The 25,932-nt window shown below is 46.3% G+C and overlaps 1 protein-coding gene across 8 annotated transcripts in view; it reads left to right on the top strand.

Moving 5' to 3' along the window:
- dgkh (diacylglycerol kinase, eta) overlaps positions 1–25,932 on the top strand; it is a 60,220-nt gene that overhangs the window by 3,054 nt on the left and 31,234 nt on the right. For 5 of the 8 annotated variants that reach the window (XM_023823809.2, XM_023823633.2, XM_023823723.2 and 2 more), the window contains 3 exons: positions 16,791–16,901; positions 17,200–17,355; positions 19,657–19,737. In XM_023823809.2, coding sequence (XP_023679577.2) covers positions 16,791–16,901; positions 17,200–17,355; positions 19,657–19,737 — 348 coding nt within the window. Of the gene's footprint in view, positions 1–16,790; positions 16,902–17,199; positions 17,356–19,656; positions 19,738–25,932 lie in introns of those variants that run through there. The other 3 variants (XM_023823890.2, XM_072697910.1, XM_023824218.2) reach the window with 2 other exon arrangements.

A 25,932-nucleotide genomic window follows, 5' to 3' on the forward strand; every position in this document is an offset into this window, starting at 1 on the left:
TTTATAAAAGAGAAGCGTTTATCTTTGCTATTAGATCTGGCACCTCATATTTTTAGTAGCTCGTGTATAGTGACTATTCACAATTGCAAGGTCTATAAAGACGTTGAATAGCGCGACATTTCAGAAAAGATTAAAATTAACGACAAGTAATTAACCGCATTATTATATACCCAAAAAGTGTCAAACCTGCTAGGCCAGATGTTGATGTTTTTAAAACATATTGATATTTGTTGTTTTTATAATTATTAATATACGGACACATTGTTATTGTAAAGATGTTGTACTTAGAGTCTTTTCATCGACTCTTTGTAACGAAGTTTGCCATATCACGAAGTAACATCTGATTAGTACTGTGTGTAAAATTTAAGCATTAGGATTGTGATTTTTTTGGGAAAAGTTTCTTACTGGGAGTTTCAGCCTGACTTGCAGTGTGCAAAGCCATAGATCCTGGGTCCTTATGATTTCCAGTGAATATGGGGAAAAAAGACCCTGAAGTAGTTTAAACTACTGCCTAAAACCGTGGAAAGAGAAAGTGAGCGGAGTGTCTGCCTTGATCAAGCTGCCTGGCCTGTTTCACTCCTCTCACACTGGGATTAAGAGCTGCTTCTTTTCTAAACAGAGAAAGTCCACTCAATTATTGACTAATGCCTGGCTACATTATTTAAGGCGGCTAAATTTAGCATGCCTTTTTGGGACCTGGAAATGATGAAGAGAGTGGGTCCCTTTGTTATGCTAATTAACAATTCTTCAGAGCAGTAAATGATAGTCAGTTAATCATCCTTAAAGTAAAGGACACGCATCAAAACACATGCCGATCACCTGCATGCTGACTCTGCGCTCCGCCACACCTCAGCCTCTTCCGGTACCTTTCGAAAGTCAAGATAACCATGTAGATCCTGAAAAAGAAAACATCTTTTTTTCCCTCAGAGATTGGCAGCATTTTGCTCCTGTCGCGCAACAGGCAGCACATTGTGTCGACAACACAAAGGTCACGGGTTCAGATTCCAGGGAGAATACTTAAGCTGTAAGCCTTCTCTGTACTGTAAGTTAATTTGGATGAAAGTGTCAGGTAAATTATTGGGCCGTTGTCCAATCAGCCACAGCTATGTAGCGTCAGCATGGACCTAAGTACAGTAAGTAATGCTTCTGTCTGCCTTATAGAATCCGTGCCTTAATGAGATGGTGCGAGTTTAAACTATGGGGCCGCCAAAGGTTACGCGGCAAAACACGTGTAACTAAACCACATTACACTATTCAAACAGCACGTATGTTTAATTAAGTTCCACGCCTGCTCTGTCTTTTAAAGGAAGGTAGTGTACTCGCTTGAAAAGGGTAAATAATATTAATATAGGCCTACATGCACTCAGAAAGACTAGGTAATTTTGTTTTTGATTTTTTGGTATTAGGCGTCTTCTCTGCCGTGCCCGTAGGGTCTGAGCAGACGTGGCTCCTTTTAGCTTTCGCTTTTGCCCGCTGAGAGAATACCATCCTGGGACTATAGCTGGCAGACCTTTGTCTGCTAGTTCAGGCCTGTCTGCTGCGCTACCTGCCGCCCTAATCGAACGGGAGTCTTCTCTTGGCACGCCTGCCTTTGGCATGCTGCATCCCTCCGGCTCTCTCTGCCCGCCAAACCATCTGCCACTGCGGGACGGAAGCTCCTGGGCACCGGGGCCATCCGCTCCGGTGAGGGAGAGGCACAGAATCGCGCCGTCTCCTGTGACCCGGCGACCTGTGTGAGGTCTGGGTCCTTCCCTACACCTCAGGGTTTCGGATGGTCTTTGCAGCCCCTAACACTGGGTATTAGAGGCAGGCAGGCGGTTGGCACGCCGTGCCGTGGTGTGGCGTGGGGAGCGCGGCGGCGTAGCACGTGGCCGCAAGAGCACCGTTCCGCTTTGGTGTTTACTCAGCGAGGCTTGTCGCTCCGTTCGACCGCAGATACATCAGCCAGACTCCGCCCACTCCTCTGCTCAATAGTCCAGATGCCATGTATCTCTGACTGCAAGGGTGCAGTGACATCCCCCCCCCCACCACCACGAGTTGCTGGTTCCATGGCAACCACCAACCATATCTTCATCTAGCTAATGGCCTCAAGGAGAGGGGAAAAAAAGGGCAAGCTGCTTTTTCAATATCATACCCAACGACTGAGAATGACGATCCTGCAGACAGGAAGGGGCTGAGGAAGAAAATGGCTGTAGGTCTTTTGGCAGATCTTTTAGAAAAAAAACATACATATATATATATCAAGTACAGTATAGTGTAGGGCGGCACGATATTGGAAAAAAAAATCACATGATATCTGACATTTTTGGCGAATATTTTGCCGCGGGTGTTGCAGATCTGCGCCGACTGATCGCTCGCTTTTGCTCAATATCGTCTTTATGGAATCCGAGATATTTCCATTCAGTGGAAGTCCAGTGTCTTTCGGTGACCAGTTCTTGTTTGCTTTTTTCCTCCTCAAACATTTTTGGTAAATTTCTCACAGAAGCGCTGCATTGTCTGAGTGAGACTGACAGCAGGGATGAAAATGATTATGATTGGTACAGAGATCAGGTGCAGCGCTCGTGCAGAAGCAGCGGAGGTAAAATTCAAGTGGTAAGATTTTTTTAACATACACTAGATCTCGAAAGGGAACAGTCATTAAAATTGTAAAGATTGCTAAGTGTTGTTTCCTGTGCCCAAGGAAGATGCTTTATTGTAACTTATCAATGGTCCCAACCCAACTGACCATTATGGTCCTTATGATGTAACAATTGCATGTACATAACATGCAGCGTTGATATTAACATCACAAACCCATCAGCTGTAGTAAAATGGTTCACTTTCCATTTATAAAGCTAGTTGCAAGTATTGTACAGTTAAGACAAACATGAAGATGGCTAAAGTAAATATTCCCTTTCTCTTCAGGCCTGTGTAATACTTTACCTTGTAATATTTTGGTGTTTGCTGAGTCTGTATGAGCACCTAATGAAATAGCCAGTGACTTCAGACTCTCTTCCAGTGAGTCTCCCTCTCTTGAGGCGTGGAATAAGGTTTAGTCTAGCAAGACGCTCTAAGCTTTAACCTGACTGCTAGCAGACGGGAGGTTAAATGGGCAGAGATGCAAGGCTAACGTGCAAGGCTAACGTGCAAGGCTAACGTGCAAGGCTAACGTGCAAGGCTAACGTGCAAGGCTAATGCAGCTCCGAATGACAATCCGCCTTTTTTTGGACATTACATCTGTGGTTGGAGGTGTTCATTATGTTTCTGATTGAGGGAAACTGTGTGGTCAGCTTTTGTGGTGCTTGTAGGTTTCATAAAACACTCAGTTCAACCGTTAAATGTTTGCATATAGGAAAAAGCTGGATTTAGCTAGATTTAGCCAAAGGTAGCCCATTCTGGCGCATGGGCCAGATTAGGTAATGAGGCACAGGTCTGTAAGTCAACAAATATGCTCTGCATCCATCTCTGTTGATTCTGGCTAATCACATGCTTCTTGCTTTGCTGTTTATTTTCTGCTGGAAGGTACCTTGCTGGAAAAGTATCTTAACCACCTCTGTTGACGTAAAATTGTTAAAACATGTGCTATAATACTGTACAATTCAGAAGTCACCTGGTTTAAGATCGATGCACAGCAGTTACTCACAGGACCTGCTGTTGATTGGAATCAGACGTAGAGGCACGAGATTCAGTTCTCCAACCATTGAACCCTTTCAGTTCAGTGGTTTTAAGGTTCTAGAGCACTGTTGCTAGGGAACAGAACATCCTTTAACAATGCACAGACATATCGTGGAAAAATTCTATTTCCCCAGAACCAGTTCAACATATTCCCCCCGATGAAACGTTTACTGCTTGCCCAGTCTTTAGTTTTTGTGGGCTTGGCCTTTTCATCAATAAGGCGTTCTGTGTGAAAAGAGCCCAGACACGTCTATGACGTCACTGGCTCCTTTCAGGCAAAGGACTTTTGATGCATATTTGACATTTATATAAAAAAACCATTACTGGGAAAAATGTGAATGAAGGAGGGCTTTTTGTGACTTTTTTGAATTACCCATGCATGCCCCCCCCCCCAAAGATATTCTTAAATGGGTATATGGTACAGGGGGAAAAATCTGGTTAGAGATATAGTCCTTATTGTGGGCTAGATGGTGAAAGATGGCAAATTTCAATATTATCGCTTTGTTTTTTTAGTTCGTGTGATCCGTAAGGTTTGTATGAAAACCATGAGATTCAAATAGCTCTCCTTATGGCACTTTTGGATTGTTTCTCCATCCGAAAAGGGAACATCATGGTTTGACTATACATCATTCATCAAGACACCATCTGTGATTTGGACCAGTATTGTTTATGAGCAAATACAAGATGCTTGGCTTAATTCATGGGTATCAGACTCTATTCCTCATGGATTATAGGGCTTGTTGGGTTTAATTCCAATTAACCTTCTGAACCAAATGTGCTTTCTGGGGACTCCCTGTTTCTACAGTTTTAATGAAACTTGATTTGTAAATATAGGCTACTTCCCCCATAGATGCACAATGTTATTGTTGTTGTTGTTTTTTTTTTACTAATTTTATATTACTTAGACCTTCTTATGTTATAATTTACATAGATTAATCAGTTGTATGTATATTAGGTTTGAAACTAGTTTAGTTTCTCAATCACTCAACTAAAGGGAACTTTTTATTAATGCGGTTGCTATAAAAGTTTAATTAGATACACAAATTTGGTTTCAAGCAAATGATAGTAATTAATCAATCAACGTATTTCTTCTCTGGTTTTAATCACATAATCCATTTAGGTAGCAGCTCAGTTAAAACATAATAGTTAATGAAGTGCTCTGTCAGACAAAAAACAATGTACCTCATGGTCTGACACCTGTAGTCCAGTGTAATTCGTAAGATCCTCTAATTTGTTTTAAAATGCCTGTTATCATGGTCTGGGAAGTCGACAGTCATGTTCAGTTTTACGGCATATTCAGGTTTTGCTATCCTTGGTGCAAACAAACAGGCCCCATGTGTAGATTTATGAATATTCCATATGCTTCTTTTACCAGTGAATTTCATGCAAAATTTTCGCTAATTTTTCTCAGTACAGATTCTGTTCTATTAGATTATTTCATTAAGGCAACAATATTTCTTTGAGAACAAAATGTCTGAAACGGGGATTGCACCTCTATGTTGTGTAAAGAATTAATGTTTTTGATGATTCAATTATCTACAGATTTGCTTAATAAATATCCAGACAGTTGAAGTTCTATTCCGTATCAGTTTTCCTAATTGTAATGTGTTGTGCATATAGGGTAACGCAACTGTCTCCTAGTTTATTGCTGCGATACGATTATGCCATGCAAGCGAAGGATCTGATCACCCTGTTAGAGAGCTTGTAAAACATTAATCATCACAAGTCTAGACGTCCTGATGGTCGTCTCAAAGATCTGCTGTCGGAAAGTGCCTCCATGCTTTACCACCGCTTTGGTTTCAGCGTGGCCGTCTCCTGGGGATGCGTGATCAGAAAACATTCGATGGGAGCGGTGAAGGGTGGGAGATCAGAACCTTCCGGAACCCGGGCCCTCAGCCAAGGAAGCTGGGGACGTAGGTTGTTCCCCTACGTCATACGACCAGTAAAAACGTCTGGGGAAATGAAAGTTAGCTGAGAATAAGCATTCAGTCCCATGTTATCAGCACCTCTCCCTTAAAAAGCCCATTGATGTTACCTGACTGTTGATATATTGGAGGATACAGTTTTTATTAATGTATACGGCTGTCAGTCCTCATTCCTCAATACAGAAGCAGAGAGACATTGCATACACAGGAAATGCTATTTATAAATATGCATGTTAACCATTATTATAGCTCACATTAATGAATAAAAAGTAATAGCTAAGATACTTTAGCTCACAGTTTAGCCCTAATTGACTTTATGGTAACTGTTGATACGTTAAGCGATATTAGATTGCCCTGAAATTATTGAACCATTGATCCTCAGAGGACCTTAAGTCCTATAAATACCTGCACACATGTTTTGTAAAGAACAATATGATCATTTATCTCTGTACTGAGATATAAAATCAGATATAAAACAACTTTATACAGCTGGCAGCGTTCTGGAACCAGGCCGTTGGAGGCTTCACTCAAAACGGGGCAGATTTAAAGGCACTCAAATCACAGCTGTACATAGATGGCAAATATTTCTCTCTGCTGTATATTACCTTATATGTGCAAAATTAAACTTGGATCAGAGTGAATACCAGATGAGGAATGGTAGTATGCACATTTTTCGTAATTATTTTTTAGAACTAATCAACCCATTTTGATTGGTCGCTAGGCGTAGCTGGTCACTGGTCGTAGCTGGTCGCTGGTCGCTGTCTGACTAACCATTTGATGTTAGAAACAGTATTTCCAAAATGCAAAAATACTCTCTAGACAGTATATCTGCTTTTCTGATATTCACACAGGTAAATAAAATGAAAAAATGCACATGGTTCTTAATTGTGAAAGTCACTCTGCAGATGGAGAAAATAAGCTTAACTAACAAATATAGCATTAGCACTCGAGATGTAGCCTCATCATAGGAAAAAACGTCTAATATACTAGCTATCAATAAAAGTCGATAAAGCACTATGGGGAAAGTCTGGGCGGTTTGGCTAGCCGAATCATGTGACCTAGGGATTGCTGTTTCATTGGGCGATTCCCTTTCAGGGTTGGCCAGGAGTAGGCATTGAGCGGGTAACTTTGTTACTAAACAAACAATGAATTTCTGCTTCGGTGCATGAAGAGGGAAAAGTGAGGAATCATAAGAATGTCGCTGCTTGGACATTTGGGTCTCGGTGAGAGAAAACCAGAAGACGTCAGTATATAAAAACCAGGAACGAGACTTAAAATTAAAATTGGTAATGACCATTATAGTCACCCAGCTCTCCTACCCAAGACTGTGACAATATTACCGTAATGACAAATATCTATTGCTTAAACTCTCTCTGAAGATTCGGCATGGCCACAGGAAACCTGTCGTGGACTGTACTGTATAATCTACTGATATTTCTCCGCCTCTGGTCTGAATGTAAAATGTGCCTTTTTGTTACTCTGAGTCCGGGCAGCTGGCAGTTTCGATAAGGTAGGGGACAGCGGTGATAACACCAGTGGAGGGAATCGAAGGGATGTCAGAGAGTGGCTTTTATTAAATTAAGCATAACATTAAACATGCCTCTCAGCTCTGGAACTTTGTATTCTGTGTTAGCGCCCCGCTAATGCATGGGTGGGTCCCTAATAATCCACTGATGATGAAATTAAGAAGCAGCGTGAGTGCAGAGGAGGCTCTAGGCCAGCGTCTCCCTACCCCGGTCCTCGGGCTCTCTCAGGCAGGCCGCGTTTTCGCAAAGGGAGGGGGCAGAAACGTGGACCGTCTTGGGCTCCCTGAGACCGGGATGGGAATCACTCCCCCTCCTGAAGCTCCCCGCACTCGGGCTCCCCTCAAACCCCAGTATAGTAAACCAGTGACTGAAGTAGGGGTGGCATGGTGGTGCAGTAGTTAGCACTGGTGCCACACTCCTTTGGGACCAGGGTTCGAGTCAAAAAACATACTGAGGCTGACTGGAGTTACCAAACTTGCTCCTAGGTGTGCATGTGTGAGTGAACGGCGTGTCCTGTGGAGGGTTGGTGCCCCATCCTGGGTGCCGATTGGCTCTGGACCCCACATGACTCTGAATACGATAAGCGGTTACAGAAAATGGATGGATGGATGAATAAAGTAATGGTTCTTGTTATAAAACTTTTCCCCATAGAAATGAATGGAGAGTCCCCACAAAGATATAATTACAAACCTGTGTATGTGCGTGTGTATGTGACTTAAAGGACAGAAAGATGTGATATGTGAAAAGAAGCCTTCCATTGTACCTGTGCAAATGGCAAATAAAACATCATTTATTTATTTTTTACTTAGATGGATGGGTCTCATAAATTCCTTTTTTTATTTATTCTTATGCTGCCAGTTTCTGAAACCAGTGGCATAGGAACTGGGCTGAATGGAGTGATGTGTACCCCCCAGTATTTAATTTGGCTTCATATGGTTCCCCTTAATCAATAGACCTTTCATTTAATCATTTAAATTATTCATGTATGCCCCCCCCCCCCTCCAATGTGAAGCTCTCTTCTTCTCCCCTGTCCGTACCTGTGGTCAGCGGTGCCGTCATTCATTACGGAACAATCAGATCACATTATCAAGGCATCATCCCCGATGTCTTTAGCATTCCCAGGCAGTGGTGCCCCCCCCCCGTCTGCAGCCAGGGGAATCCCCCAGTGCCTCTGTCTGCGCTGGTTGCCCTGGCCTGTCCCACCATGCTAGGGTATGGATTGCGCCCTTCGGTGGAACGAGCTGAGGCAGATCTGTGGGTGTCCCTCCCCCAGACTGGGCAAGCACTTCCTCTTGCTTTTAGTAAAAATACGACGTTACCGTCAGGACGATGGTGTGAAACAACCACTATGAGATTTGATAGCCCTCTCTTCAACAATACTGAAGTCATGGAGAGTTGAAAGTGTATTAGATAGTGTTCTGCAGAATACCGTGCTGAGCATTTTGTGTTAGTTACATTACCTAATGTAAGGACATTAAGAATAAGATCTATCCCATCCTCATCCTCCTCCTCATTGGTGCACAGCTGATGGTCAGGTGATTGTCTGATGCCCCCCAAAGCTGATTGGTGTTCTCCCAGCGAATGCCAGGTGGGCATTCGTCTAAATGTAGGACTAACATTTCCTGTTAATCTCTCCTTTTTGTAAAATCCTGCCCAGGGGCAACTGATGAACCTCATTTATATCATTGTGCACTGTCCCTGTCAACAAAAAATTAATTAACAAACAGCAGTATTTTAAATGACCGCCCCCCCACTACTGATTATCTGTCAGTTAAGACTCATGTCACCCCTCCTGCCTTTGCCCTAAACCCTGCTGACAAAGATAATTACCACCTTATTCCCTGCTATCCCCGGAAACAAAGACTCCGTATCCTCGGAGATGGGAAAATTGCGTACGAACTGCTGACAAGGTATAATCATTCAGCCGGTTGCAGCTTTGTGGTAAACTTTCCGTGGAAGTGATATCTCTTAAGTGCAGTGGGTTTTAAGTGTGAACTCATTTCCCTATTTTTGTGTTAATGCAAAGTAGATCTGCTTCCTCCAGTTGGATTGCTTCGTTTATCGAGATCACTCTTGCTTCGAAGGACTGTACCATGCAATGCTAAAAATGGCTTATATAACAAAGCTCTAACTCTGGTGCATCTGGCTCAGACGGATATTTATATATGCATATCTTTTTAATTCTGCTGTTGGTTTTGTCCTTCAATTAAATTTGTACACAGTTTTAGTTGAAAAAAGTCCTGTCCTATTCATGCTATGAATAACCTAAGAAATGCTCTTCCATGTGGGTTAATTTCAGACCGTCCTGCGGATATGCCTGTATCAAATTAAATCCCTGTGTCGCCGTCAGAGTCTTTGCTGGTTTCTGGGAGAAAGGCGTAAGTTGTATTTTCTCTAGCGTCCGGTGGTTTTTGTCAAAGTAGTGTAGCTGAATTCTGTGTGCTTGTTTTGTCTGTCCGTCGAGCCACAAAGGGCCATAGTCTGACCCCAAGAACGACCTCAGGAATTAGAAACACATTTACTGTGACCCAATTCTTTAGTCGAATGTGATGAAAATGGTGTTTTAAGGGATGCTGTTTGCCCCCCCCCCCCCCCCCTGCTTTACCACGCTATTCATTTAGGTGTCAGACCGACGACCTAACAGGCTCTTCTCTGGCATTGTCACGAGGACGTCATGGAACGCTTCTCATCCAGAGGCCTTTAAAAGCCGCCTGATTGGAGATTACGCCGGGGACGGGGCAGAGCTTGGCCAACCCCGCACGTCTCCGCGTAATCCCTCACTGTGAGAGTCCCCCAGACAGTCAAAAGAGCTCTGCTCCCTTCTAAGGCAAAGCACTGCAAGCTACGCAGTCTGGATCTGAACCTCAATTGGGACACGTTCCCAAACTATAACTTCCCTAACGTCACCGGCGAGAGAGACCTGCACGGACAGGGTCCCAGCAGACGAGGCCAGCTTGATTGATGTGTTTATCAGGGCGCCATGTAAGCCATAAGGATTAAACTTACTTAATTAGACCTAGTACCCGTCCCAGGCCATAAGCTGCCAAGGCATCTCGTTCCCTGGCCAGTCTCTCCAGTTGTCTCCAAATGTGGCCCATTCTCTTGGCGTCTTCCTACGGGCCGTGGTGCCAGGTGTTTCATGGCTGGCTACACCCTCCAGGGGTTCCATGTGGGGACTCGTTTTGTGGTGCCTGAGGCCACCTTACGGAGGGTGCGGCCTATCTACCGGCAAACTTTCCAGAAAATTCCTTCCTCCGCGTGGCTCCTGTTCTGTTCGCCGCTGCTGTTCTCAGCGTCAGGCCGATCAGGCATCTTCTACAGTGAGTTGAACCGACGTGTTTCTGGCGGAATTTGAAGAGTGGGAGAGTCATCATTGCATTTCATGGTTAGATGTCTGCCTGGGTGCCCAATGAGATATTTTGGCACTTTGCTATACTATTTAAAAACATTTTTTTAAATATTATTTTTGAAAGCAAGTACACGTTGTGCAAAATTTTGTATTTTTGACCCATGCACACGCTCCCCAGGTTATGCTGCTCTGTGTTACGATATTTCGACTTAACGATGGGTAAATGTTTTTCATTCTCAGTTTATTCAACAAATTGCATGGGATATTCCACATTTTATTCTAAAATAGGCATTGTGTTAATGAATTTTGCCCAACTGTTAGTGTTCTAAGCATGTTTAAGGTAGGCTATAGGCCTGGCTATGATGTTTGTTAGGTTGTACTGTATTAAAATGATTTTTTTCCTCACGATACGGGAACGGGACTGGAGTGGTTCAGGTGTACTGAAATTTCTACAGTTAACGAGCAAAAGGGCCCATTTATGCAGAGCTGCGTTGGGGATGGACACCATTCCTCTTCTGTGCAGAATCATCCCACCTTGTACTGTGGGAAATATAGCGGCTCTGCTCTCCCACCACTATCACAGCCAGTGTCTTTTGAAGACACCTGTAGCATGACCGACGGTAGCAAATGTCTCCATCCTGGCTCGATTCAAGGTGGACATGAAGCAGCGGGCTTCCGTCTGTGGACACGAAGCAGCGGGCTTCCGTCTGTGGACACGAAGCAGCGGGCTTCCGTCTGTGCTTGGAGCTGGTCCTCTTACTGGGTGGAAGAGGGGAGAATGGAGAGTTTCCCTGGAGGACGAAGACTGGACGACAAAATGTAAAGCGTTTGCCAACCTAATGTACGATGTCTCGACTGTTCAAATCGTATTACTGTTATTTGTTGGTAATTTGGCCTGGTAATGGTTGGAGCGTAATGACCTTTCCTGAGGGGACTTTAGGTCAGGCATCGAAACGGAGCGCCTACTGCCTTCTGTTTAATTAGTGGCCCTAGAAGTAAATCTATTACGCATTTCGCATTTTTAGATATTTTTTTGACCGTCTCGCCTGTACAGAGTTGAGTCAGAGTGAAGTGAGCAGTGCATTCTGGGGGTGTGACAGAATTCGGATGAGAAACGGCTGGGGGGGTGGTACGGTCATATCCGGAGCTGTGCGTGGTTGAGGGGGCTCTGGATATCCTCAGGGACAGGACGAGTGTCCCCCTTGCTTTTGTAAAAAGCTGTATTACACTCTCTGGGGCCCTGCTGCTATCCAACCCAGCCCGAGTGTGTGTGTGTCTGTGTGTGTGTGTGTGTGTGTGTGTGTGTGTGTGTGTGTGTGTGAGCGTGTATACCTATCTTTATGGGAACACAATGTCCCCAAACCGTGATAAATATCCTTTTTTTTCCCTTATGGTGACTGCTATGAAAAAACTAATAATGCAAAAACTCTTGTATTTCGTTTGGTTTCTTATGGTTATGGTTAGGGCTGGGTGGGGGTTAAGTTTCTCATAGTTAGCGTTAGCATTTTTCCCATAGAAGTGAATGAGCGGGCCCCATAAGGATAGGTATACCTGACATGTGTGTGTGTGTGGGTGTGTGTGTGTGAGAGAGAGGTATATATTACAAATGTGATAAAAAACCTGTTATTTTAATGTTGTGGGGACCATTTTTTCAATCCCCATGAGGGAAAACTCAATTTTTTGATCTGTACCTGCAATCAAAAAACTAAAAATGTCAAAAGACTAGCATTTTGATTGGTTACTTATGGTTAAGGTTAAGGTCGTCATAGGATTAGAGAGTGTGTGTGTGTCAGTGTGTGTGTGTCAGTGAACCGCGTCTGTTTCCGTGCATGCAGCTGCTTTTGAGTGTCTCTCTGTGTTTCAGACAGTAAGCATAGTGTTGTTTGTGTGTGGGCAGTGGTTTTAGCAAATGTCTTAAAGAGAGCTGTTCCTCATCTTGCAATTTAGGGGGCAAGAAAATCTATTAATAGGCTGCTTCTTGTCCCACTTGGCAACAGACGGGGAACCAAAGTAAAATAGCGAGGAAGCGAGGAGGTCAGAGTGTAGAAGCGGAACATCAAACTAAAGCACAGCGGCCTTCCGTCCGCGGCGTCCCCAGCTGCGGCTCCCCATAAGGCGCCGGCGGCTTCACCATGGTAACCGGCCACGGAGTGGTGGGCCGCAGTCGTGACGTCTCTGTGGCGAGAGCTCCTCATGTCTAAGCACCCTACACTACCCCTCCCCCCCATTTAATAACCTGGTTTAGTGCCCGAACGGGATGCATGTGGAGTTTTGGCTGTGATTATGTTGACATTACGTTGTGCTGGGCTTGGCCGGCATCTAATTTTTCATACCGTCATACTGTCCAGACATGATTCTGCGGGTTTGCGGTATTTTGACGGTATCTCCGAAAACAGCACTAATCCCGCATTGTGAAATCTTACCAATAATTTACTGAGTTACTTAGCTACTTAGGTCTGATCTATTTCAGCCGCAGTGTTATATCAAGAAGACGTGTTACCCCCCCCTTTCCCCCACTTGGCTAATTTTGTCACCAAGATATATAAAATATATGTGGTATTACCGAAATACCACCCAAACTGGCGTTGTGTCTTCATATCGAAGATCCTGGTGGTATTAAATTTGGTTAAAGTGAGACCCAAACTTTGCCACGCAAATTGAAGGAAATTAGAGATGCACCAATATGTCAGCCAAGGACCGGAATCGGCTGATTCTCAGCGTGCTCGGCCTGGACCGGAGACCGGCCGGTCAGTCTCATGTATCTCCGATACTGAACCGATCCATTTTACACACGACAGGTCATACGCACAGCGATGCAGGCAATAGCTTCACTGCCGCATGCTCACTCACAGCCGCACGCTAACAAATCATTAATGTAGAAATTCTTCACTGAGTGAAGACGACACAAAGACTGAAATTTGTAATGAACATAAACCCAAAGTAAACTATGAGGCAACCACCACGAAAACATGGTGAAACATCAGAGGTAAACTTTAAACTGATTAAACTGATTATTAAACCCTGAAAAGGAATGATCATTAAAATTGCAAACCTAGCTAAGATTTTTTTCTATGACAGTAAAAACATCTTAGCGAAACTTTAACCCCCTATGCTATAATGTCCGTACAGTATGAAGATATGAAAAAACCTGATCTTAATCTAGTTTACTAGCGATGTAAGAAGTGTATGTGCATAACATAGCATGTATGGTACACTTCAGTTTTTTTGGAGGTTTGTAACCTATGGATTATTTTGTTTTAAGAGAGGAAGGTCAGTGTTGTGTTTTCTGGTGAATTTAAACATACTGGAAAATGACACAAGTAACTCACATTTGTTTTGTTATTTAAATGTGTTGCTCCTGCTGTTGTTTGGTAAAGTAAAATAAGTCAGATAAAGTTGGGTATATAGCAGCTCATTTTCTGTTAATTGTTATTTGTACCTCTTTCCAGTCACAGAGCACTTTAATTTTGAGATTTGTTTAAGTGAGAACAGATCCTGTAACTTAGTGCAGTTTGAGGAAAGCCGTTTAACAATTTCTTTTATTGTGAAAATTTTGCATTGAAGAAAAGTTGATTTTTGTTTGTATATGCTGTCAGTTATATTTATAAGAAGGAAAATCGTAATCAGCAAAAATGGGTATGAGCTAGGGGTCACACTTGCAAAAAAAATCGGAAATCTGAATCGGCCAAGAAAATTGCAATAGGTGCATCTTCCAAGGAAATTGGTGCTTAAACTGCCCAAATAACGATTTTTGTAGCTTTCCTTGGATTAAGCGAAGCTGTGCTCAGTCTGTTAGTCTGGTCATAAGCTGTTGTGTTTCCCGGATCATGTTTTCTCAATAGAGTTTGAAACCAACCACTTATCTGCAAATAGACCCGTGGTAAACCCATGGAAGATCTACTGCCGATCTTCTGTTAGGTGTTGGTGTGAAATATCATAGAAGATTTAAGAAAAGTCATGTTCCACATTGTAGCATCCTCTGAGAAAATCTGTGCAAAGAGGGTTTCAGTTCACGTCCCGCCTTGTTCTCAGCGCGATATGTCACCTTGTAATTAGATCCCTGATGTTGTATTAACGACCAGCTGGAAAAGTGTGTGTTTGAGTCTTGCTTGCCTGAAGAGCAACATTAGAATGAGGAAACAGGCCCGGAGAGAGCTGCAGCCACTGTTTAAGTTGACACAGCTGTGCGGCAGGATGTTAGATCGAAGCCTGCCTTTCTGTTTGCAGTTCTGCCTCCAGAGCGCATATTTCCTCTGCTAAAAATAGGCCAGCTATAGGCCCTCTGTGTTCCTGTTGTTCTAAGCAGCGCTTCCATGTTCATGCTATATTTGTAGATGAATGGGATGGAAGGAAAATGCGCTCCTGTTTCTTGTTTACAGTCAGAGCCTCTCGGCCCGTTTTAGCTCCAGGTTTGTGTTTGGTCCTACTGGAGAGTCTGGCTTAGATTTTGTTGGGTTCTTTTGCATAGTTAGGGCAACCCGGCAAATGGAGAGCTGCTTATTTGTACAACGAAGTCAGTCAAGCTACCATCCACATGTCTTTGAGTGCGGGAGTTCTTTAACGATTCCATGTAATTGGAGCGTTCGCTGCCTCTGTGTTTGATCAGAAGGTGTTGACTGCCTTCTTGTGGGTGTCATCACACGATTGTGTGTGTGACGTGTGTACTCTCTGTATATGTGTTTCAACAATGATCCAATGGCCTGGGACAGAGTTTGATATTAGCGGGATGAATGAATCCAAATTGGTTATTAGGGGGTACGTACCTCCCCCGCCCGCCCCTTCCCCCTGGTTCCATTGTCTCTGTTTATGCCCCGTCCTCATTGGGGGAGTCTCGGTTTTTGGGAAAATGGTCAACTTTGAAATGGCTGTTTGTGGCAGCTGCGTGTCCAATCCCCGGTAATGGCCTTCCTCTCTCGCCTCACCATTTACCTTCTCTCCCTTCTCCCGAGCGTGAAATTGTCGTTGGGGCGCAGTTGATCTTGGCAGAGCTTCCTGTAGATAAACGCGGGGGGGGGGGGGGGGGTATGGGCGAAGAGGAGTGGGGAATGCGATGTCCCCATGGCTGACACGTTTTAACGCGTTTTAACAGCTCGCTAGGAAAATCTAGTTGTGACTTGCATAGCCTTTGCTAACAACAGAAAAAACAGATACTAATTACAGATAGAAAAATATTCCATCATCTGTTTTGTCACTCCCGAGTGCATGACATTTATTTTGTTGCATGGTCTGACTGTTATGTGTGTTCTTCTGTAAAAATAACCAATCATTTTTGGGTCCAACCCTGTTCACTGTTCATTTTACCTGCAAATATCTCTGCATTTAATATGTCAAGGGTTTTGTAAATAGAATATCCTGATTTTGTCATCTATAAATTATCCATAGCGACTGATGTGTGTAACTGTGCATCACTGAAATGGGGTTCAGATGCAGCACATCTGTCATACTCATGCTAAGATGTCATTGGAGGGAGCCTCGACGTTCACCCAGCAAATTGCACGTTTCTGATTGGTTGGCTCGTCATTTCTTATTGGCTGGAGCGTCTGTAGTGCATGACGGTGGCCAGTCGACAGATGGAGAAAACGTTGAAGGCACATCTGTGTGTCTTGAATCTGGGTTGAGCTGCAGTCTTTCATGAGCCTCAACATTTAATTTGTTTAGCAGATTCTTTTATCCAAAGCAACATATGTTTTTATTAATTTTTTGGGGAAAGCAGGATCAGATAGTGCCTGGACCAATTGGAGATTTAGGGCTTGCTGGTTTGTTCTGCCAACCCTGGGACTTGAACCTGTGACCTAACTACAACCACAGTGTTTTACTACATAGGCTACACCCCCCATATAATCTCAGCCTCACCTTTCGGGGGGGGGGGGATCCCACATGCCATTCACAGTCAACACATTCTGATTCATTGGGCCCTCGGTCCCCAGCCTTATACCAAACCGCGTCCCTTAGTCCGTCCCCAGTTGCAGGGATTCGAGGCAGAATGATAATGTCTAAATCACATCGAATCCCTGTGCTAATCGCTTTATTGCACACATCACTTGACACTTGGTCAACGCGAGCGAGTAAAAAAACTTGTGCGCAGTCAGCGATGAAGTCGTGCAAATAAAACTAAAACCCAACAAAGTCAGAAGTGACAAGAAATGGCAACACATGGTACTGTACTGATAAATAATGTGCAAACTGAAACAAAAAATGTAATAAATACAGCGAACGCCCACATGAGTACAGGCGGCGGATTTGTGTGGCAGGACGGCTCCTATAGGCCGCTGCTTCACCTTCGTGACCCGGTTACTGTTACCCTGGTAATTACGCCACGTTCTGTCTTCCTTGCAGACAAGCATAAAGGAAGGGCTACTGCTCAAACAGACCAGCTCCTTCCAGCGGTGGAAGAAGCGATACTTTAAGCTGCGGGGGAGGACGCTGTACTATGCCAAGGATGCCAAGGTAAGCCAGTCTGGGTGTGGGGGGGTGCAGCTGAGGGCAGGGCCGGGTAGAGGCAGCTGGGGAATCGCTGTCGTCGATGATGTCGATGAGCCTGGCTGGCCCGTAGAACTCGTACCGCCCCGATACAGAGTCCCAAGACGGAGTTTTAACGTCACGGTTTCTGTGAAGACCAGCCTCTGCTCCCATGGAGAGCGCAGTAAGGGGGGAGGGGGCGGCTTCTTCAGACACTGCCATCTAGCGACGAGCCCTGAGTACTGCGCCGGCCCTAACGCCCCCCCATGTACTTGCACTGTCGCAGGGGGGTGGCGTGCTGGCCCGTTGGCAGGAGAGAGCGCACCGGGCGTCCCGGAGCAGGGTTTTCTGGAGGGCACTCTCCATGTGCTGGACCGGGCCTCGCCGTGCCCCCCCCTCTCTGGGCGCCGGTGGATCAGAGGAAGGTTTGGTAACAGGCCGGGTCAGCAGCAGCAGCCGTACCGGCAGCGGCGGACTCCCGCCGTCTGGCTTCAGGGGGGCATCTGCTTATCCTCACCACGTCGCTTCAAGTCCACGGCTGGCATCGCCCTCTCCCCCTCCCCCGCCCCCACCCCCCGGGGGACGCCAGTTCTCAGCATTGCTTCTCATTCGCCATGACGGAGAATGGCCCCCCCTCCCTGCTGTCAAACAGACCCCGGCGATGCCAATCACGAGTGTCCTGTCCCGCGTCCGTCCGTACGTCCGTCCGTACGTTTGTGCCTCAGTACTTCCAGCATATGTCTCCCTCCTGAATTAAGGGGGCCTGTTGGGGGGGAGGGGGGGCAGGAAGGAACACTCCTTTTTGCCATTACATCTCCAAGGGGAGGGACTTCATTCCACGGCCTCGTCCTCCCCGCATAGTGCTCTTCAGGTGTGGACAGAGCAGCCGGCTCTGCGTGTCATGTGATCGCTGCGTGTCATGTGATCGCTGCGTGTCATGTGAATTTTCCAACATTCCAGTACTTTTCCCTCCCTTCAAACCCTCTCCTTCTTTGCACTTTTGCCCACTGGGTTGAAATTCTCTTGTCTCATTTTAAGACGTGGTACCTCAATTCACTGGTCCCCATTTGTACGGGATACTGGGATCCTTCTCGAACAATGATGTCTTCAGCGTTTCTCAAAAAAAGAGAGAGATCTTTTGCTGAAGAATCAGCTGAAGATTCTTCAGGGTGCGGCGTAGGTGGTACAGAAAAAATCCTTCTTCCACATTTACGCTGCGGATTTTTACTGTACAGTTGACTCAGATTTCCAGGACACTTTTAGCACCGTGTAGGATGAAAGAGTCTTGCTTTCCTGCTATTATAGGGTTGTAGAACTGGCCCCAAGTCGTGCATTCGCAATTTTTTCTGTATGATAAACAAGCTAGAATGATTCCTCAGAAAACTTGTATGAAAGTTACTGTTTATTACAGCTGGCACTGAAACAAAATTGATTAGAAAGAAGCTGTGAGTTTTCTGACGAAAGTTGCCCCTGCTTCAGGCTGAGGCCTAGTTTCCACATCTGATTAGTAGTACTGAGAAAGAGCTATGGGTCTTCTTGGACCACAGAGTCTGTGTGTGACGTCATGCCTAGGGGGACAAATCAGTCTGTTCTGGCAGGGGATCCTCCTCAGGCTCTAGAAAAGGTGGCTACCCCCGTTAGACCATGCAACTTGTAATAACCCAATACAGTCACTCCCCCACACCACTGCCGCTACCTCCTTTTAAATGCACCAGATGAGATTTGATTTCCCAAAATGCACTGCTCCCCATATGGATATAGATGTGAGAAATGCTGCAGGAAAAGATCCAAGGTTCATTATATTCAAAAATCAGTTAGTTCAACTGAGAAATGGCTTAAAACCCGGAATTCTGAGAAGGTTCAATATCACAACTTAATTGTAGTAAGGATCTTTAAAATATTAGTGATAGTATCAGAGCTTAAATGCAAAAATGGATTTTTATGTAGGTTTTTCAAGTTAGGGTTGCGGGTTGAGGTCCTTCAGGCAAACAGCCATTTAGGTCCAGCTGTGACAGTGGTGCATCTCCGCCCAGAGCCCAGCGTCCAGCTCTCGCAGCCACGCAGAGCACCAGGGCCTCGGGGAGGCGGGGTGGGGTGGGAATCATCAGCATGGCATCCATGGTGAGCCGCCGCTTGGGGAAGGTGCGCCATGCGGAACGCATGCACTCGCATTTGGGGCATTTGTCCGGTCTGAGGGGAAGAGCCTATTGCATGTCTGTGTATATCTTAAGATAACAAAAGTTTGTTACATCTTTGTGATACTGCACAGGGATGCACGTAACTGGTAAGCAAGTACGCATTCACTATGCATGGCAATTGCGTACTTATTTCATGTGCATTTGCGCTGTTGCGACAAGGAATTACCAGCATTTTAACCTTTATACCGCGAATGAAATATGCATTATCAGTAAAGAGGTTAAAATGCATAGTAATTTCTTAGCATAACAGTGCAAATGTACATGAAATGAGTATGCATTTGCGCTGTTATGACAAGAAATTGCCATGCGTATCACTTTATGCAGCAAATGCATACTTGTGTACCAGTTATGCGCATCCTTGATAATGTAAGACGCAGAGAATCTCCGGAGAAGATTTTTCTGGGCAGATTCCTTCCTCGCCATGTTTTTGATGCAGGTTGGCAGCAGCCGTGCTGTGCATGCATCTGCGATCGCCGCTTTTTACCACGAACCTCTGTCCTCTCTCTCCCCCCCCTCCACCCCCCCCCCCCCATCCCGTTCCACAGTCCCTCATTTTCGACGAAGTGGATCTGTCTGACGCCAGTGTGGCGGAATCGAGCACCAAGAATGTCAACAACAGCTTCACGGTAAGTGGCCCGTCCTGTTAATTGTGCCGTATTAATGAGGCGCGTGTGAGTCACCGCTGAAAGACTGCACGGGACTGCAGACCACCCCACGCCAGGAATGGAAACACACTCCAAAGCGATGTATATTAGACTCACAGAGTTATGAAAGGGGCAGGCTATGCCTTTCATAGGGGGGTCTGATTATAATGAAATTGAATGACAGCACACTATTTAAACTAATCAGTGTAGGTTTATTTGGGGGGGGGGGGGAGTTAAAGAAAAATTCCGACAAGCTGAAGCCCCCACAAACCAGCCATAGCGACCCCCCTGGTTTTATCCCTTAACAAGCAAAAAAAAAAAAAAAACATAATGACATGAACTTAATATGCGGCAGCAGCCTCAAACCTGAAAGTGAGCAGATTTCTAAAGAATACGGGGTGACCTTGATGCGTGTGTCACGCGGCAGCCTGCAGACGTGCCAAGAAGCCCTTGACTGGCTCCGCTTCGCTTTGTGACTCACATAGGCAGACCCGCCTGAGGGTTTCCCTTCTTCATAATCCACCCCCCCCCCAGCCCCCCCAACTCCATTACCCGGATATGACTGGCACAGAGGCGTCAGGGGGAAGACGGTCGCGCCGTCCTCCACTGAGGGCCATCGGAGACACTTAGGAAAGCCTAACAGTTACAGTAATTACAGAGCACTCTCCTGCGCTGAATGTACACTTCAGATTCCCCATCTGCGCGGACGTATAAATAGCGCCGTGCCAATGACTCTGTCATTAGACTGCAGTGTTGAACCTCTTTGCTGGGCACTCTGTGGTGCTGCAGAGTCTGAACAGGCTGTCTGGCACCGATGTGTGAGCAGGAGCGCAAAGCGTGGCCGTGCTGGTGTAAGCGTGTGGGCGATGAGCCGGAGACACGCGGCGTTACCGTACAGGGTACCATGGTGTCGTGTAGTGTAGTGTGCTGTAGTATACAGTACCTTTGTACAGTGGTATAATATAGTATAACCTGTTGTCATTGCATGTTATTTTCATATGTTGGCATGAGCGCAATAACAGCAAGCCAGATATACGCAGCAGTATAGTATAGTATAGTATAGTAATAATAACTGCCTGTTGTCCGTGCACATTATTTTCATACATGTCGGTGTAAGCCTGTGAAAGGCAAGCCAGAGACAGCAGTATAGTATAGTATAGTGTAGTAATAATAACTGCCTGTTGTCAGTGCACATTATTTTCATACATGTTGGTAGCATGTTCATATATTATTTTCATACCTGTTAAAGGCAAGCCAGAGACAGCAGTATATTATAGTATAGTATAGTATAGTATAGTATAGTATAGGGCTGCTTGATATCACATTACGATATGATCACCCGGACTTTAGATGACAGACATACGTTTAAGCCCATGATGTATAGCCCTGTTGAGTATGGCGCATGTGCAATATAATTGCGACTATATATCGGAATATGATATTGTGCAGCCCTAGTATAATATAGTACTGTATGGTATCGTATAGTTCATGCATTAAATTTACGACCCATGTCTGTGAGATGAAGGCACAGAGTATCCCTCGTGGGTTTAGTGATGTTGTTGCTTTGCCCGACTCCATTGTCTCACTCTCACGAGCCGTGGCACAGTGGTGCAGAGATGTCGTGACAGTTGCCATGGCACCGCCCCTATGGCAGGGGGGGGGGGCATGTGCCAGTCCCCAGGACTGAGACCTACATGGGGGATAAGCAGCACGTGTAGGCATGTCCCTCTGAATATCACAGCGCGATCCCCAGGCCCTGCTGTAAAAAGCTACGGATGTGGGGGGCTGGGGGAGGGGGGGTAATGGGCTATATATAGCAGCTTTCCCTTTGGACCTTGGGGGAGCACGTTCTGGAATGTGACTTCTGGAATTGCACAGGGCCGCGTCTGTGTGTGTGTGTGTGTGTGTGTGTGTGTGTTTGCACATGTGCGTGGATCTCTCCTCCCCCCCCCCCAAAAAAAAAACCTGCAGCAGAGGCTTTTGGTTTTCTGCTACTTTCTGGAATCTTCCATCGTTACCGTAAGCTGCAGCTTCTCTGACCATCAGAAAACGTGCTTCTGGTAAAATAATCTGTGTGCAGAAGCATCGCTAGAGATTTATGAAAAAGGAAGCTAAGCTAGTAGAGCCCGATTTTAAAGAAAATGAACGAGAACAAACTAGTTCAGCTAATTAGTGTATGCATATTTGGGGGGGGGGGCAAAAAGAGATTTTAGGGAGGGTTAAGCCCCCCTAAAACAGCCCCTGAGATGCCCCTGTCTGTCAGTATATGCACTGCGATGGACCGGCATCCTCTGTGGGGTGTCTGGTTACCAGTGGTATAACTGATAAAAAATGTCTTTTGAAGAATTTGAGTCCTGTTAGTTAAGGAATCTGTGTGTTATGTTGCTTTTCCTTGATCTGTCACAGTTTCTAACTCATTTGATACATATCAGATAATAACCACAGGATAACAAAGGCTTGCCCCCGGCAGTGGGCGGGTCGCGACCCTACGCCCACGCGGCAGCCACCTGTCAGCTCTTATTTTTGTGTCGCTGTTCTTCGGTTCCTTATGGCCCAGCTACGGTGGCTGATGGCTGGGACAGAGCCCTCCGGAAAAACAAAAGGGAATCCTCAGCGCTGATGTCATCGTGGACAAAGAGTCGCTGCCGAGAGCAACGGCTCCCAGTGGTGACCTGGGGGAGGACTGGGGTGAACGGGGGTGGAGTGGGGGCTGCAGAAGTGAGGAGAATTCTGCAAGCTTGTCTTTGCCTTGATTTATTTTTCTCTGAGCCTACTGGTCAGAGGAGTGTATCAAATAGGGGGTGTCTCTATAAATGTAGAAGACCCCCCCCCCCACCGCGGCTGCACTGCACCAGTCTGGCGATAAATGTCTCTTTAAAACATGCGGCGAGGGTGGTTTGTTTAACCGATCCCCCCCCCCCTCCTTGACAGCTGCGTGAGTGTGATCGTGCCGGCGGAGGATCGGGAGCGACAGCAGGCTGAATGATCCCAGGGAGGTTGGGGGGGGGGGCGCCTGTTATTTGCCCGGGAACAGGCTGGCGGATGTGGGATCGGGTGACGGTGAGTGAGCGCACCGCAGAGAGCCGACTGCCGCTGGATTCGGGGGGAGGGCATTTTTGGGAAATCAGTGTTCCTGCCATATGCAGCATGGGGTGGGGTGGAGGGGGGGGGGGTACAGACGTTCTGGGGAAGGAGTCGTTTCAGATGACGGAAGGGGCTTTAATACATGGGACAATTGTTTGCATAATAGTAGCCGCTTCCTGATTGGTTAGACTACCGACCGAGGGCTTCTGATGAATTTCCAACGGGGGCTGTCAGAAGTTAGCAACAAGCAGCATGTGAAATGCAGCCCCTCCTCTATCGCACGGATGCTTTTTCTGCTCCCTCCAGCCCCTCCTCTATCGCACGGATGCTTTTTCTGCTCCCTCCAGCCCCTCCTCTATCGCACGGATGCTTTTTCTGCTCCCTCCAGCCCCTCCTCTATCGCACGGATGCTTTTTCTGCTCCCTCCAGCCCCTCCTCTATCGCACGGATGCTTTTTCTGCTCCCTCCAGCCCCTCCTCTATCGCACGGATGCTTTTTCTGCTCCCTCCCCTCCTGCACCCAGATATGCTGCCGGCGTGTCCGTTCCACGCGACGCTCAGATCCTATCACATGCGCATCTGTGTCTGTTTGAGGACTTGTGGCACCGCTGCGGAGGGAGTGTCCAGAGGAGGGCGCTGTGCTGTGCTTCGATTGGACATGCTACTTTGAGGGGGGGGGGGGTGGCTGAGTCAGGCTTTCCAGTGGCTGTTTTAATGTGCCGGTCGTTCCATCACCGCGATTAGACGCACAGTAAGTGAGTAAAATGGGGCGTTCGTGAGTAAGGGGGCGGCTGGCAGGACACGCTCCATGCTGCAGTCACCGCAGCTGCTGGAAGCCCCAGGGGGGGCTGAATTCCCAGACAGGCCTGTCACTGGGCTGCTCCTGTGACCCCCCCTGCTCTTCTAGCTGGGGGGGGGGGGGTGTGTACCGGCCCCACCAGCTTGCTCTAAAGGCTCCTCCGCCCAAGCCTCCAGAATTCAGCCCCCGCCTGCTGAACGTGGCCATCTTTATTTTATTTTATCTTATTTTATTTATGTATAAAAAGTATTATGTTGATTGTCCTTGATTGTTTGGCATGGCAAAGTTCTTGTTTGTGAAAGTGCTTGGTGATAAACACACCTGATTCTGTTATCACAGGGCAGAGTGATATCCGGATTCCATTCCTGTGTACATACATACTTAAAATATTAAAAAATTCCAGTCTGGGGTTTGTGCTGGAATACTGGGCCTCATGTTGCCACTTCATCCAGGTGACAGGTTGACTAGCATCCAAATGAGAAACCAATCCCGCGTGTGTGTTTGAGTGTCAGTGTTTGTTATATATTTTGTTCATGGTTTTAAATCCCCACCTGAAAATGCAATAAGCCCATATAGTGCGTTACTGTAATTTAGAGTGAGATGTGGAGCAGAGACTTCATTGCTCGCTGTAGCTCATAGACACACGCCTGAGAACCGTCCCTCGGGATGCGGCCCCTTATATCAGACTTGTCCTGAGAGATGGGAGGTCCGTTACGCAACCAGCGGTCACGACGCCGGGCTGCCGGAAGGAGAGAGAGAGGGAGGGAATGTGCCGGGGGGGGGGAGAGAGAGCGCATGTATGTTAAGATTGAAGCTGATTGTCCACCTGAGTATTCCTTTGGTCGTTTGGTAACATTTGCTTTTGAACAAATAGCGGTGTGATTGTGTTGACCATTTTATAATTACCCATAATGCTTTGCTCTCTTTTTATTTGGCTGAAAGATCTTCTCCAGTGACAGTCTTAGACTTTGCTTTGTGTTTTTGCCTCTTCGTCCATCTCGTACACGCTGATGTACAGTAGACAGCTGCCTATCAGACTGTCTTTAAAAGCTTATGACTTTAGCTTTATACATTAACATTCATTGCTGCTCCCTGTATAAACCTTGTCCCTCAATCAATGTTGTTATAATGAAGCTTGTAATGGCGAAAAAAACAAGTAACAGGCAGTATGCAGTCTTTCCGAAGAAACCTTTTAGTGTGAGAGGCCGGAAAGCTTGGGAGGCATGCCGGGTGATGATGGTCGCTGTTCGATGCTAATGTGATTACCGGAGACATTGCAGCCAGCTGTAGATAAAAATTGATTCGCGATTTCCGAGTGCTTTTGCTTTAACAGTCGCGGGCCGGATACTTTAATAAGAGCCGACGCTAATCTGAAGTTCTGTCGCCGGAGAGTGGGCCTTTTATCCGGAGTGTTATTTCGTGGCATTACGGGGGGGGGACCCTTTCCGGTTTGTCGCACACGTGAAGCGAAGCGGGCCCGATTACGTTCGTTTTTCTGGTCTTTCTTGGGCGAGACCTTGAAAAGTCGAGGAGCCTCGCTTGGCTGATTCCATATGGGCTGTGTGAGGCTGTTGTGCGAGTCGCGGTAATTGGGGACGGCAGTCATTTTCTCCAGTGAGCCTGATATTTCCACAGACGACGGTGGAGAAGTTTTAGTCAGTCAGTCATAAGTTGCCCGCATGGTTTTCAGGTGTTTAAATAGAGGCTTTAAAGCAAGCTCAGCAGCCTAATTTTCTTCACTAATCAGGGGCTGAAAGCCTTGGTTTAGTGCCTAACAGTGACATCACTGTGCTGAGCCTAGGATTTGAACCCACAACCTTCCGCTCACTGGCACATCGTCCGTCCCCAGCATCGTTGATATCTGGATATCTGGGGCGACATGCGGTTCTGTTAAATCGGCTGCAGAACGTCATGTGACGGCATCTCGCCACTCACCGCTGTCTTCCGAGGGCGGAGGAATCGTGCGCCTAAATAATAATCGTGAAGGGCAGTGAAATGTCAGTGCGGCGATATAAATGCGTCTGGACGCGCCTTCGTCACCTTCCCCCCCATGTGCCGTCATGGATCAGCTCATCTGGGCCAACCTTAAGCCAGATGTTAGTACCTCAGTAGAAATAAGCAAATAAGCAGCTTCATTTCCATTTTTTTTTTGTAAACGGTGCAGTTTATTATGGAACGTACCAAAAGGGATCCAGGAGTGGGGGGGGGTGACGTTGGTGAACAGGGGTGTCTCCCAGTCTCCCAAACTGGGTGCGGTCTCGTCCGATGGCGCATTCCCAGTGCCAGGGCGGGACG

Source organism: Paramormyrops kingsleyae, chromosome 1 (assembly GCF_048594095.1).
Source record: "Paramormyrops kingsleyae isolate MSU_618 chromosome 1, PKINGS_0.4, whole genome shotgun sequence".
Taxonomy (NCBI): domain Eukaryota; kingdom Metazoa; phylum Chordata; class Actinopteri; order Osteoglossiformes; family Mormyridae; genus Paramormyrops; species Paramormyrops kingsleyae.